The sequence below is a fragment of the Bison bison genome, unplaced genomic scaffold (genome assembly GCF_000754665.1).
Source record: "Bison bison bison isolate TAMUID 2011002044 unplaced genomic scaffold, Bison_UMD1.0 scf7180017864458, whole genome shotgun sequence".
NCBI classification, from domain to species: Eukaryota; Metazoa; Chordata; class Mammalia; order Artiodactyla; family Bovidae; genus Bison; species Bison bison.
In genome coordinates this window covers 5,205,498-5,220,108 of record NW_011495020.1, presented here as the reverse complement: position 1 = coordinate 5,220,108, position 14,611 = coordinate 5,205,498, and the positions used below count along the sequence as shown (strand labels likewise).

Below are 14,611 nucleotides of genomic sequence, written 5' to 3'. Positions count from 1 at the left end.
TATTTTGCTTATGTAGCAGCTCCTATTGGAAATCCAAAAGAGACATCATGTTTGGAGATGTAATTTGTGTGTGTTCACTACAGAAATGGTACCCATGAAAGTGAATGAGTGACCTTTCGAAAAATGTCTACAGTTGAGGAACAGAAGAAAATCAGAGAAAGGGAGAACATTTCAGGATGGGGAGAGTTGGCAGTGTTTCATGCTATGGATTAGGAAAAAAACTTTGAAAAGCATGAAATTTGACCCTCATAAATATATGGATTACTTTTTAGGAGATTGATGATGGTGCCTTTGTAGGATGGAGAAGTTCGGACATATTTTTGGAAGAGGGAGTGAAACCCAGGATAGATAGTATAAGTAGAAAAATTAATTAAATTTATTTATTTATTTTTGGCTGTGCTGAGCCTTCAGTACTTTTGTGCAGGCTTTCTCTGAATTGTGGCCAGCAGAGGCTACACCTCATTGCAGTGCCTGGGCTTAATTCAGTGGTTTCTCTTGCAGAGCACAGGCTCTAGGTGCGCGGCCTTCCTTAGTTGTAGCATGTGGGCTCTAGAGCGTCGGCTCAGTAGTCATGGCATACAGGCTTAGTTGCTCTGTGGCATTTGGGATCTTCCTGGGCCAGGGATTGAACCCATGTCTCCTGCGTTGGCAGGCAGATTCGTAGCCACTGTACCACCAAAGAAGTCCCAATAATTAACTTTTAAAAGGAGTGAGAAATATTACTTTTCCTGAGGTAGGAGTCAAGAAAGAGCCAATAAAAATACTTTACATTTCAGTGTTACAATTCATGTCTCCTCAAATTTGCACCTCCAGCATTGCTGGAGTGCCTAGCACATACTAAAAGCTCAATAAATGTTTGTTAAATAAATGAGATGAATGAAAAAGAAAACTTTGTGATGGGAATCCAGACGATTATGAAGTTATTGTTGAAAAGTCTTTTTTTATCCTTATATGTCACCTCCATTTGTTGTTATTAATAACAAAAACAAAATTCCGTAGTACTTGACTCTTTAAAACAGAGTATTTGTTACTTCCTTACTTACTTGATTTTTTTAAATTTGTTTTTAAGAAATAGTCAAAGCCGGGAAAACACCATGCTCCGGGCTAAAATGGCACAATTACAAACAGATCTTGATGTTCTGAAAAGGCAGATTTCAACTGAAAGATATGAACGGTAAGCAAATATTTTTAACATTGGACAGTGTTTTTATTTATTCCCTATATTCTACTCCAAAAAGGCTTTTATATGGCTTATAAATAGCAAACTTTTCTTGGCATTAATATGGAAGATAAATTCCTTTGGTAATTTTTTCTAAAATGGCAATACATGTTGCATAAGATAATATCCCCATAATAAAATAGCAGAGTAGCAAGTATTGTATAAATAAACATTTGCTATAGCGTTCCTCAGGGCAAAATCAGGACATTATTTCAAAGGATATAGTTAAGGAATCAACAAAGTAGTAAGGATTCTACAAGAGCCAAAACTTTATGATCCAACAGGAAATTCCAAATACAAATTATCATGTAAGTGATGATCATAAGGGCAATTAAAAAATATATACCATATGCTATGTATGTATCCTATTAACTATCTAGTATTGTACCTATCTTATTTTTAGAAACTAATGTCACACAAATAGTAAATAGCAGAGCCAAGACTAAAATCTACTATAAACCCTGTGTTCTTAATCTTTACAATATATTCCTTACAGGCTAGTAATTTTCACACTCACTTATATTTCAGTTCATTAGCTTTATTATGTTGAAAAATTTAATTTCCAAGTGTTACAAATAGAAATGAGACCTGGTTTAACAGTTAAAATCCAAATCTAATTTGCAAATCAATTTGTCAAGTTAACTTTTCTTCCATTATTCTTTCCTACCATATTAATACCATAGACATCAACATATCTAAGATTTAATTCTCAAATAGTGGTCAGATTGCTTATTTAGATCAACTTTTTGGGTTCTCTAATCTTACTCTTACCGTTTACATCAAAAACTTTTAAGTCATATGCAATTTAGATTATAGATGAAATTTGCTAGGAAATGAATATTTATGATTTCAAAGAGAGATGAAGCCTGAGATTGCATCTTTGTCATGAAAGCAATGTTAATTTCTTGTACTTTAGAAGATCAGTTTCTGAACATGCTAAACTGAATGTGTATGATGATTTTCATTTATTAATGACAGTTGTTTCATGGGGTCGCAAAGAGTCAGACATGACTGAGCGACTGAACTGAACTAAACTGAATGACAGTTGAAATTCTCTTCAAGGGTCCTAAACCAAGCTCTTTATTTCTTTGGGTTAGAGACCCCCTTAATTCCTCTCCTTTTTCTTGTCCATGGTCCCCAAGGAAACCGCTACCCATGTAGCCATGTCTTTTCTTCTCTTTACCATCCAGCTAGACCATGCATTCTTAAAGAGGCAATATCATTACCACAGGGAACAATATGGGTTCTTGGGGGAAGAGGGAATGGCAAAAAAACCTTAGGTGTTACAGTGATTTGTGGCCCTCTGAAGGGCTACAGTACGTTAACAGTGTATCTGTGTATTAAAATTTGACAGAGGGTAGGAGAAGGAAATGGCAACCCACTCCAGTATTCTTGCCTAGAGAATCCTGTGGATGCAGGAGCCTGGTGGGCTGCTGTCCATAGGGTCACACAGAGTCGGACACGACTGAAGCGACTTAGCAGCAGCAGCAGAAGCAGCAGAACATCTAAGGGGACATCTAAAAATAAATTTTAGGGGATTATAAGGAAAAAAAGTTTATGAAGCACCTATCTAGGTAGAAATCCTAGATATTGAAAAGTTCAAGTCAGAAAGTCTAGTCCAGGCACTGAACAGCCCACAGTAGAGGTGGCAGCATAGTCACTATGCTTCATGGGACAGACCCAGACATGCGGAAGGAAAGCATAAAAGAAAACAGATGATTTTACTTCTAACATTTGGGCATTTTGACACAGGAAGAAGGAAGAGGGGTAGATTTATGTGCAAGAAGTGGGAGAACTAGTTGCAGAGAGGGGAGGCATCAGCTTTGAAAAATCTATATTCAGAGGAGCTTTGAACAATCTCTTAAAGTACATATTCCTTTAATTGAAATCTTTTATCCACAACTTAAAAATTATATAAAGACATGATTTAAATTTAGTAGAAATACTAATTAATTAAATAGAAATTATGTAACCAATAACAATAACAGACTTTTATTTGTATACCACTTTTTGGTATAATCTCTTATTTTGTCTTTACTGACAGAGAACGAGCAATTCAAGAGATGCGTCGGCATGGTCTTCGCACGCCACCCCTTAGTTCTACTATGAGGTCTCCTTTACATTCTCCTGAACATATAAACTGATTATCAGAAAGGTATCAAATAGCACCAAGTACAAGCAAAACTACTAAGAATCTCTGGTTATAAAAATTGCAAGAGTTGTTTTCTGTGTCGGTGGGGAAGAGATTGCCTAGAAAGGTAGTCGAGAACTTTTGGAAGTAATGGAATGTGCTGTATTGTGGTGGTGGTGGTGGTTACATGGTTGTATACCATTGTAAAATCTCATTGAACTGAACATTTATAATCCATGCATCGTATTGTATGTAAATTATACTTTAAAAATTAAAGGACAATATGAAATCTCACAGGGTAATATTTAATAAAGCCCCAGACTCAAGGTACAGATAACAGATAGTGAAAGTATAGACAAATACAGAAAATATTATTTAATATTGAAAGCTAGGACAGATTTTTTAAAGTAAATTATAGTATACATACAGAAATACATACAGAAAAGTGCTGTATCATAGTATATATAGCTGAGTGAATTTTTACAGATTGAACACACATATGCAACCTGCACTCAGATCAAGAAACAAAATATAACCTCTCTTTTGGGCTTCCTTCTGGTCATAATTGGCTCAGACAGTAAACAATCCGTGCCTGCAATGCAGGAGACCAGGGTTCAATCCCTGGGTTGGGAAGATCCCCTGGAGAAGGGAATGGCTGCCCACTCCAGTATTCAGGCCTGGAGAATTTCATGGACTATGCATGGGGTCACAAAGAGTCGGACATGTCTGAGCAACTTGGACTTCACTTCTGGTTGTAATCCCTGCTCTGAAAGTAACTGTTTTGGTTATTCAAAGTATAAATGCCTTTTCTCTGTTCCTGGACATTTTATAAATGAAATATATTTTTGACTTTTTTTCTTCAACAATACCTTTGTGAGATTCATTTATACTGCTGTGTTCTTGTAGATGGTTCAGTCTTGTTGTATCATATTCCATTGTGCAAACTTACACAGTCCATTTACTCCTTCTGTTTTTGATGAGCATTTGATCATTTCCAGTTTGGGCTATTATAGACAGAAACATGATGAGCATTCTAGTACCTTATAGATACCATACATTTCTTTGGGGTATATTCTTAGGCATGAAATTGTTAGGTCACACTGGACACACATGTTCAAGCTTATTTTGGCAAGTCAGTTTTCCAAAGTGATTGTAAAGAGCTGAAGTATATTTGAGGAAGAGTCAAAGTGATGTGCTCATACATTGGACATGGGAATGAATGGGTCAGACCCAGAGTTTGAAAGGTAGGTGAAAGGTTGGTAGTCAAGTCTTATCTTGAAGAAATAGTAAAGTCAATCCTCCGTCCTTTTAAAAATTATATTTTTTGGCCTCTTTCAGTAGAAATATATAGAAAATAATTGTTTCCTTAGTGACTCAGGATCCTGATAAGAACATTAGTTATGTTCTATTCTTTAATATACTGATGTCCCAGGTTTATTAGTATTTGTAAGGCCTTCATTTAAATGATTTCAGATTGCTGTGCTTTTGCGTTTATTTATTTGATTAAAACATGTGTTTTCTTCTTTCATTTTGAGGACCACTTCCCAGTGCTGGCTGCAATCACTGTGTCCTTACAACTTCTAAGCTGCTGCATTAATTTGAATGTGATTAGATGGAGCGTCAGCTTTTCATTATAAAGCCTCTTGGCAGTTGTGTCACAAACATTTTTTTGTGCTTGAATCACAGCTGCATTTTAGTTCAAGGGTTGGTAAACTAGGGCCTAGGGGCCAAATCCACCCCACTGCCTATTCTTGTAACTTAAGCTTTATTGGACCATAGCCACACCCAATTGTTTGCATATTGTCTAAGATTGCTATTCTGCAGTGGCAGAATTGAGTAGTTGTGACAGAGACCCTAGGGCCCAGAGATCTGAAATATTTCTTACTGACTGGCCTTTCACATCATATAGCCTCTGGAAAACTTACCTGTACATTCATGAGATTATAAGAGTGAACAAAGCAAGTAATTCCCTAGTTTTAAGAAAAGAGGCTCGACTCCAGGGATCTCCACACTATACTTAGAACCACTGATCTAGGACATAGTGGATACCAGCAATCTCTAAATCTGGGATGAATTAGGAAACTTTTTTTTAACTTATGATAAAATATAAATAACATGAAGTTTGCCTTCTTAACTGTTTTATAAAGTGTGCAACTCAGTGGCATTAAATTTACAATGTTTTACAGTCATCAGCACTACTTAAAAAAAATTTTTATCACCCCAAATAGAAACTCTTTATTGATTAAGCAGTAACTCTCCAGTCCCATCTTTACTTCCTCTGCCCCGATAACTTCTAATCTACTTTCTATCTCTAAAAATTAGCCTGTTCCAGATTTTCATCTAAGTGAATTTATACAGTATTTATCTTTTGCATCGGTCTTATTTCATTTAGGGTAATGTCTTCAAGGTTCATCTGTGTTGTAGCATGTATCAGAACTTCATTCCTTTCATCCCTAAATAATACTTATTTGTGTTTATTCTACATTTTGTTTTTCTATTCATCAGTTGATGGACACGTAGGTTGTTTTTACCTTCTAGCTATTCTGAATAATGCTACTGTGAGCATTTGTGTACAAGAGTCTGTTTTAGTGTGTTTTCATATCTTTGGGAGTATCTAGATTTGCTGGGTCATAGCCCATAGCAATTTGCTGGGGTCATAGTACCCCACCCCCGTACTCTTGCCTGGAAAATCCCATGGGCCGAGGAGCCTGGTAGGCTGCAGTCCATGGGGTCGCTAGGAGTCAGACACGACTGGGCGACTTCACTTTCAATTTTCACTTTCATGCATTGGAGAAGGAAATGGCAACCCACTCCAGTGTTCTTGCCTGGAGAATCCCTGGGACGGGGGAGCCTGGTGGGCTGCCGTCTATGGGCTCGCACAGAGTCGGACATGACTGAAGCAACTTAGCAGCAAGGTAGTTTTATGTTTAACTTTTTGAATACCTGCCAAACTTTTTCCATTTTCTGTTCTAGTAGATGTAGTTCAGAAAACATCTGCAATCATTAACAAATTCCCAAAGTATCCTAGTGATGTTGCTAATTGCTAACACATTTCCATTCATGTTTTCTAATGTTGTCACCAAAGCTAATTTTAAGGGGTTTCCCCATAAATACACATAAATGAATAGAAATACTCATATTAAGCCATATTTATAATTTCTTTAATAAATTATATAATCCAGTTTTACCTTTACTGTTTTGATTATTATGTCTTAAAAAAATGCTCACTGAGAAAACATAAAATATAAAAGTATAAAGAAGAAAACCAAAACCACTTTTTTTTATATTTTTTTATTGAAGTAAATGTACATAAGATCAAACTTATCATTTTGACCATTTTTAAGTATACATTTCTCTGGCAGTTAGTACATTGACACTCTTGTGCAAAAATCAACTTCACCATCAATCTCCATAACTTTTTTTTTATCTTTCCCAAGTGAAACTGTACTCATTAAATGACTCCCCAGTCTTCCCTTCCCCCAGCCTCTGGCAACCACTGTTACAATTGCTGTCTCTGAATTTGACTACTGTTTGTACCTTATGTCAGTAGAATCATGCTGTATTTTTCTTTTTGTGACTGACTTATTTCACTTACTATATAATGTTTTCAAATTTAATCCAAGTTGGGAGTATGTTTTAGAATTCCCTTCCTTTTTGAGGCTGAATAGTATTCCATTCTGCATATGTAACACACTTCGTTTATCTGCTCATCACTTGGGTTGCTTCTGCCTTCTGGCTGTTGTGAAAATGCTGCTGTGAACCCAGATGTACATGTAATACTATAACTCAGAGAAAATAAGCAATTAGCATTTTGGTATATACTTCTTTCTTATGTTTGATTTGTAATAAATATGCACACATGCATAGACATATGTATATAATTCTTATAGAAATTATCTTCGAAATAAGTTTTTATCAGTTATTTTGTTTTGTTCTGGGGGGAAATTCTAAGATACTTGTAAAAATATTTGATTCTCCCTAAAACATGCTATTTTAAGACTCAGACAACATAATTTACAATACTTGTTTGTAGTTTTAAACCTAGACATCATATTAGCTCTTATTTTGGGTGAGTTTTCTCAATTAACATTCTCTGTTACCCCGTTCTTTTCATTGCGTATCATTCTTTCAGTACTCATGCTTTTGTAATTTAAGAAGAATATCTTTTAAAATAGAGAACAATACTTCTTAACTATTAAATGTAGCTTGTTTGTGGGCAAGTTTTTATTAGAGACTGTAATTTCAGTTAAAACATTACTGAATTTCAGTTTTTCATGAATGTACTAATTTTATCATTTTTTTCTTTAACCCATCTTTCTTCTCCCCCTTTTTTCAGAATGTTGGCTTTCCGTGAGTTGGAAAGGACAAACAGTAATGAAATATTTGAATTACTTGTTCCTGAAAATCATGAACATTGACACAGATTCTACCTCTGTCAACTTTTATTTAAATCAGTGAATATTTTTGTAAAAAATTTGGTTTAAAAGAGCTGTACTTTGTGTAAATTTTTATACGTATGACAGAATATATATTCATAGTGCTAACTGATGTTATATCTGTATTTTTATTATTCCTGACTTAAATTACTCCTCAAAGTGTGTTTATACTGTGAATTAATTTATTGTTCACATTATGTTTTAATAATCTTTTTCTTAGGGAGCCATAATATGTGTATGTAAATATTCTTACAGTGCTTGTTTTTAAAGTGTATTTGGTTTCCATGTCTGTATTTATAACCCATATTTTTAATGCATTCACAAAGGATGATCAACTTTGATGCTAGGCTGTCATGTTTAACTTTTTTCTTCTAAATGTGAAATTATTTGCCAATTTGGTGTCTGTCATTGAGGGAATTATATTCAGGTCTTATAATAGCAGAGGTCTTGATAAAATAATGGTTATCATATATAATTTGTTATTACCAACTAGAACTATGATGGCAAAGATACATTCATATATTACATACAATATTATACTATTTTGGCTATCACATGAACTCCTCATATAATACAAATGCTGTCAAACTTAAACTAAATGCTATATTTAGAATTTTATATAACAATAGAACAGAAACTTGGGATATTTTTCAGTAAATAAAATTCCTCACTGTACTAATGTAAAACTTTGAGTGCAAAAGGATATGGGGTAAATACAGTAAAACATTTTGTTACGATTCCAATATACATTCAATAATACTCAGTTTTCTGCTTCTAAATCTGTGTGTTGTAACTTATCAGTCTTCCAGAATAGTATGTAAACACTGACCTATTGTGGCATATTAAATAGAAAGCAGCTTTTTACCATCAATTTCAAAGTTGTAACGTTAAGAATTTATATATATATACAGATATTAATATAAGAACATAAGTAAAAAAGAGATTGTCATACAAAAATGAATCGTGTTTGAACCATACACATTTGAAGAAAATCCTGTTCTTAATAGATTTCATTATGATTAAAAAAGAACTTAAAAACTAACATAAAATGGAAGACTGATTATTTATGATACATTTTATTTCTTCCTCTGGTTTAATAAAGTGAAGTTTGTAAATGTTTGTGTGTGCCCAGGGGTGAGCAGTGCTCTTTTTCTGAAATTAGTATTCTTTATATGTTTGCATTATGCCCTTTGCAGTCATTCAGTATGTACTGGAGAGTGATGGGGCTCTTCCACCATCCGTGCCATTTTATGTATTCAGTCTCCTGTGTGTGAATTCATGTATTACACCAAACGACAGTAGAAATGGGACTACTTACAATGTCATAAGAAAAATCTTTTAATAAATATATGTAAATAATATTTAAATATTAGTCCCCCGTTTCCCCCAAAACAACAGCAAGACATATTTTGTTGAATATTTTATTTTAATGTTTTCTATAATGAAAAATGTATAGCTTGCCATAATTGTTATTTTCATAACCATGATATTACAGTTTTTTAAGTAGTTTTATCTTAAAATACTGAATGTATTTTATAGATTTTTTAATTTGTTTTAAAAAGTTTAAATTATGGAGCTTGACATAGATTTTCAAATAAACTTTCCAGTCAATTTATTTTCTCTTTCTTAAAAATAATTTTTTATAATGATAGCAATATTCCTAATTCTAAAGTTAAGTACAATTTACTTATTCAAATCAATTTTTTTTTTTTTTTTCAAATCAAATTTTATCATGTTGGGATTTGGAGAAATTTCTGAACTCAGATTGCAGGCCCTTTTTTTTTTAGCTGACTTAACATTTATTTCCACTTAGTTCAAAATATAAGAAATGAAGTCAAAGTTTCTGTTTGAAATCCATCTACACAATGGTTGAACAGGCTTTGTGTTTATGTGTACAGTTTTCTCTCTTATAAATACTGTTTGTTGACTACATTAATTATCATTGAATATGCCACCTGCTACCTCACCTTATTACAGCCTATCAGACATCTGATCTCATACCCCTCTCTTTTTTCATCTTAGAAAATTTTAGTTCCTAGCTTATGATCTTAACTCCATTACTTCTACCCTCAGTCTTTATGTCAATGTCTTCTTGCAACAGTGGTTATTAACCAGGCTTGCATATTGGAGTTACCTGAAATTTTCTAATAAAAAACTAATTTCTGAATCCTGCATCAGCCCAAGTAAATCAGAATCTCTGTGAGGTGTTGAGCTCTTTTTTTAAGCTTTAGTTTCTCTAGATGACTCTCATGTGTGGCCAGGATTTAAAAATGCTAATTGAGAAATTGACCCACCATATTGACTTCATGACTCATTAATGGGACTCAACCTATAGTTTGAAAATACAGCTCTAGATCTTGTCATTACCTCCAAAACTCTTGTTAACTATTAGCATCCGACTTCCTCCTCTTTCTAGGTAACTCTGTTTATTATGTCTATCCTGACAGTTCTTTGGCTCTTACCAGGATCTTGTGACAGTTGATTCTGTCACCTATCCCCCATCTACAAGTCCATCGCTCACTTTCCTCTTTATATAGCATAGAAATTATTTTCCTTGCATATACTCTCAATTCTCTTGTCCCTGTGAACTGAAAACTCAAATCTTGTGTATATGAAATTACTTCAACTACTCTGCACCTGTGCCTAAGTTGCTGATAATGCCTGGAGAAAAAAACAATGATGCTGACTCTTTTCACTTGAAATATGGCCCTGAAAATCAAGGCCCACAACACCCTGTAAGAATAGTTAAAACATTTTCCTGATCAGTTAACACTTTTTTTCCCCAACAAGTATTTCACACCTTCTCCTCTTTACTCAGACCTTCTATCCTCCTTCCATCTCGCGCTCAGCTTGTTTCTTTTTTCACTGTGTGCATATACCTTCCTTCTCTCGTGTTCTATCCATGAAATATCAATCCTCTAGCTGTTCTGTCTAGTTGGGACCAGTGTTCATTCCTTTTACTACTCGGAAGACTCCTGCAGTTAAGCCCATATTCCTAGTCATTTTTGCTGTATTGGCTTGTTCCCACTTGTATACATACCTCTCATTTTTAATCTCTCATTTTAAATCCCTTGCAAACCCTACCATTCCATTTTTTGTACTCTGCAGCAAAAATTCCTTGAAAAGAGTCTTCTGAAATAATTTCACCCACTTTTCCTTCTTGAACTATTCTAATCACTTTATTCCCATTGCTCCAGTCAAACCGTTCTTGTCAAGGCACCAACAATCCCCATGTGTTGTTTATTTCACTATGACCTTTTTCATACCTAATATTTCCATTAGTGCTTTTTTGTTATGTTTTGATATCTGATACTACTACTATTTTTCTTTGAGGAAGGATTGGGCATAAATAAAGCTTTAAAATAGTGCACTTGAAGATAAGATTGAGGATTCTTCCAGAAGGTATCAGAAAAAGAGATCAACCATGCAAAAAGACCATTATGGAGGTATGTACAGGAGTGCCAACATACAGGTAATAATGAGCCTTAGAAATGAAAAATAGTAGAAAGAAATGTAGAAAATAGTTGTTATTTTACATTATTTTGAACCCCTAAGAAATAATGGGGATAAATGTCCCCAAATTAGGAAAACAGTTTGAGGTCTTCAAAGAGCTCAGAGAAAGCCAAGTAGAAAAGGAAAAACCCACATTTAGATACAATACTGAAGACAAAAGAATTTTGAAAGTGTCAGAGAAAAACACAAGTCACCTAAAAAGGATTAAGATCAGATTTACATCTGTTATGGACCAAACATATTCCCCAGAATTCCTATGTAGAAACCCTATTCCTTAATGTGATGATAGTAGGAGAGGGGGGTCTTTGGGAGGTAATTAGGTCATGAGGATAGGGCCTTCATGAATGGGATTAGTGCCCTTGTAAAAGGAATTCCTAAAAGCTCTCTTGCCTCTATGCCACATGAGGATACAATATGTCAGTCAGTAGTCTATAACCAGAAAAGAGCTCTCACCAGAACCTAACCATGGCGGCAACCTTATCTTGGACTTCTGCCTCCAGAACTGTGAGAAATTTCTATTGTTTGTCAATGATAAATTATTGGTAAATTATTTTAGCAATTCAAACAGACTGAGATAACATCAGACTTCTCAATAACTACCCTGGAAACAAGCAACATAGTATTTTTAGAATATATAAAGAAATGAATTGTGAACCTATTATTTTACAGCTAACTGCTACCATTCAAATCTGAAGGTGTAATAAAGATGTTCTTAGTCATATAAAGTCTCAGAAGGTTTGTCAAGTGAAGATCAAACTGGAGGAAGTAATGAATTGCAGAAGTACGTACAGAATATGCTGCAAGAGATGTGAGAATTAAAGATAATAACTTGGTAAAGTCTTATTTTACTAATGAAGAGGGACAAAAAAAGAAAAATAAAAATTAAGGCTAAAAATTTTAGAATGTGTATAGCACCAATGTTCTGGATAGAGAAAGAGAAGAAAGGAACACAAGAAGAGGCAAAATACTTGTTAGGAGAAAATGTAAATCTTGATATTTCAGAAATCAGCAAGAAAGGATAACACAAATACATGTCTTAAGATGAACTATCCACAAAAACAGAAATATAGACCAATGGAACAAGATAGAAAGCCCAGAAATAAACCGGTGCACCTATGGGTATCTTATTTTTTACAAAGAAGAACATACAATGGGGCAAAGACAGCCTCTTCAACAAATGGTGCTGGGAAAATGGGACAGCTACATGGAAAAAAATTAGAACGCTTCCTAACACCATACACAAAGATAAAATGGATTAAAGACCTAAATGTAAGACCAGAAACTATAAAACTCATAGAGGAAAACATAGGCAGAACACTCAATGACATAAATCAAAGCAAGATTCTCTATGACCCACCTCCTAGAGTAACAGAAGTGAAAACAAAAGAAGTGGGACCTGATTAAACTTAAAAGCTTTTTCACAGCAAAGGGAACTATATGTAAGGTGAAAAGACAATCCTCAGAATGGGAGAAAATAATAGCAAATGAAACAACTGACAAAGGATTAATTTCCAAAATATACAAGCAGCTTATGCAACTCAATGCCATAAAAACAAACAACCCAATCAAAAAGAGGGAAAAAGACTTAAACAGACATTTCTCCAAAGAAGACATACAGATGGCTAACGAACACATGAAAAGATGCTCAACATTGCTCATTAGAGAAATGCAAATCAAAACTACAATGAGATATCACCTCACACTGGTCAGAATGGCCATCATCAAAAAGCCTACAAACAATAAATGCTGGAGAGGGTGTGTAGAAAACGGAATGCTCTTGCACTGTTGGGTGGGAATGGAAGACGGTATGGCGAGTCCTTAAAAAACCAGGAATAAAACCACCATGCTACTGCTAAGTCACTTCAGTCATGTCCAACTCTGTGCGAGCCCATAGACGGCAGCCCACCAGGCTCCCCTGTCCCTGGGATTCTCCAGGCAAGAACACTGGAGTGGGTTGCCATTTCCTTCTCCAATGCATGAAAATGAAAAGTGAAAGTGAAGTCGCTCAGTCGTGTCCAACTCTTAGCAACCCCATGGACTGCAGCCTACCAGGCACCTCCGTCCATGGGATTTTCCAGGCAAAAGTACTGGAGTGGGGTGCCATTGCCTTCTCCAAAACCACCATATGACCCAGCAATCCCACTCCTAGGCATATACCCTGAGGAAATAAAAAATGAAAAAAACACATGTATCCCATTGTTCATTGCAGCAGTGTTTACAATAGCTAGAACATGGAAGCAACCTACATGTCCATTGACAGATGAATGGATAAAGAAATTGTGGTACATATACACAATGGGATATTACTTAGCCATAGAAAGGAACACATTTGAGTCAGTTCTGATGAGGTGGATGAACCTAGAACCTATTATACAGTGAAGTGAGTCAGAAAGAGAAAGGTAAATATCATATTCTAATGCATCTATTCAAAATCCAGAAACAGGGTACTGAAGAAATTATTTTCCGGGCAGCAATGGAGAAACAGACATAGATAATAGACTTATGGACATGGGGAGAGGGGAGGAGAGGGTGAGATGCATGGAAAGAGTAACATGGAAACTTACATTACCATATGTAAAATAGCCAACCAGAATTTGCTGTATGGCTCAGGAAACTCAAACAGGGGCTCTGTATCAACCTAGAGGAGTGGAATGGAGAGAGAAAGGGAGGTTCAAAAGGGAAGGAATATATGTACACTTATGGCTGACTCAAGTTGAGGTTTGACAGAAAACAACAAAATTCTGTAAAGCAATTATCCTTCAATAAATAAATTTTAAAAAGCAACTATCAAAATGGTTAACAATACATTTATATAGAACTTTATTTTTACCACTTTCTTAAGAGAGTTTTACATATATTAAATCATTTAAGTCCCACAACCACCATATACTATTTTTATTCTCATTTTATTCTTTTATTCTCATTATAATTTAAGTATCCATGGGCAAATGTTGCCTGTGCTAAAATAATTTAGACTGATAATCATGTAATAAACCACTAAAAAATGTGGGACACAGCTAAAGTATGAGTAATTAGAGGAAAATCTGTTATTTTAATTATGTTAATAAGAAGCACAAGCTGGAATCAAGATTGCCGGGAGAAATATCAATAACCTCAGATATGCAGATGACACCACCCTTCTGGTGGAAAGTGAAGAGGAACTAAAAAGCCTCTTGATGACGGTGAAAGAGGAGAGTGAAAAAGTTGGCTTAAAATTCAACATTCAGAAAACGAGGATCATGGCATCTGGTCCCATCACTTCATGGGAAATAGATGGGAAAACAGTAGAAACAGTGTCAGACTTTGATTTTT

General features: G+C 34.9%; 1 protein-coding gene across 1 annotated transcript in view; it reads left to right on the top strand.

Moving 5' to 3' along the window:
• CEP135 (centrosomal protein 135kDa) overlaps positions 1-9,394 on the top strand; it is a 72,636-nt gene extending 63,242 nt beyond the window's left edge. The window contains exons 23-25 of the mRNA XM_010859665.1: positions 1,070-1,174; positions 3,264-3,374; positions 7,687-9,394. Coding sequence (XP_010857967.1) covers positions 1,070-1,174; positions 3,264-3,363 — 205 coding nt within the window. The 3' untranslated portion in view covers positions 3,364-3,374; positions 7,687-9,394. The remainder of the gene's footprint in view (positions 1-1,069; positions 1,175-3,263; positions 3,375-7,686) is intronic.
• Positions 9,395-14,611: the final 5,217 nt, after the last annotated feature.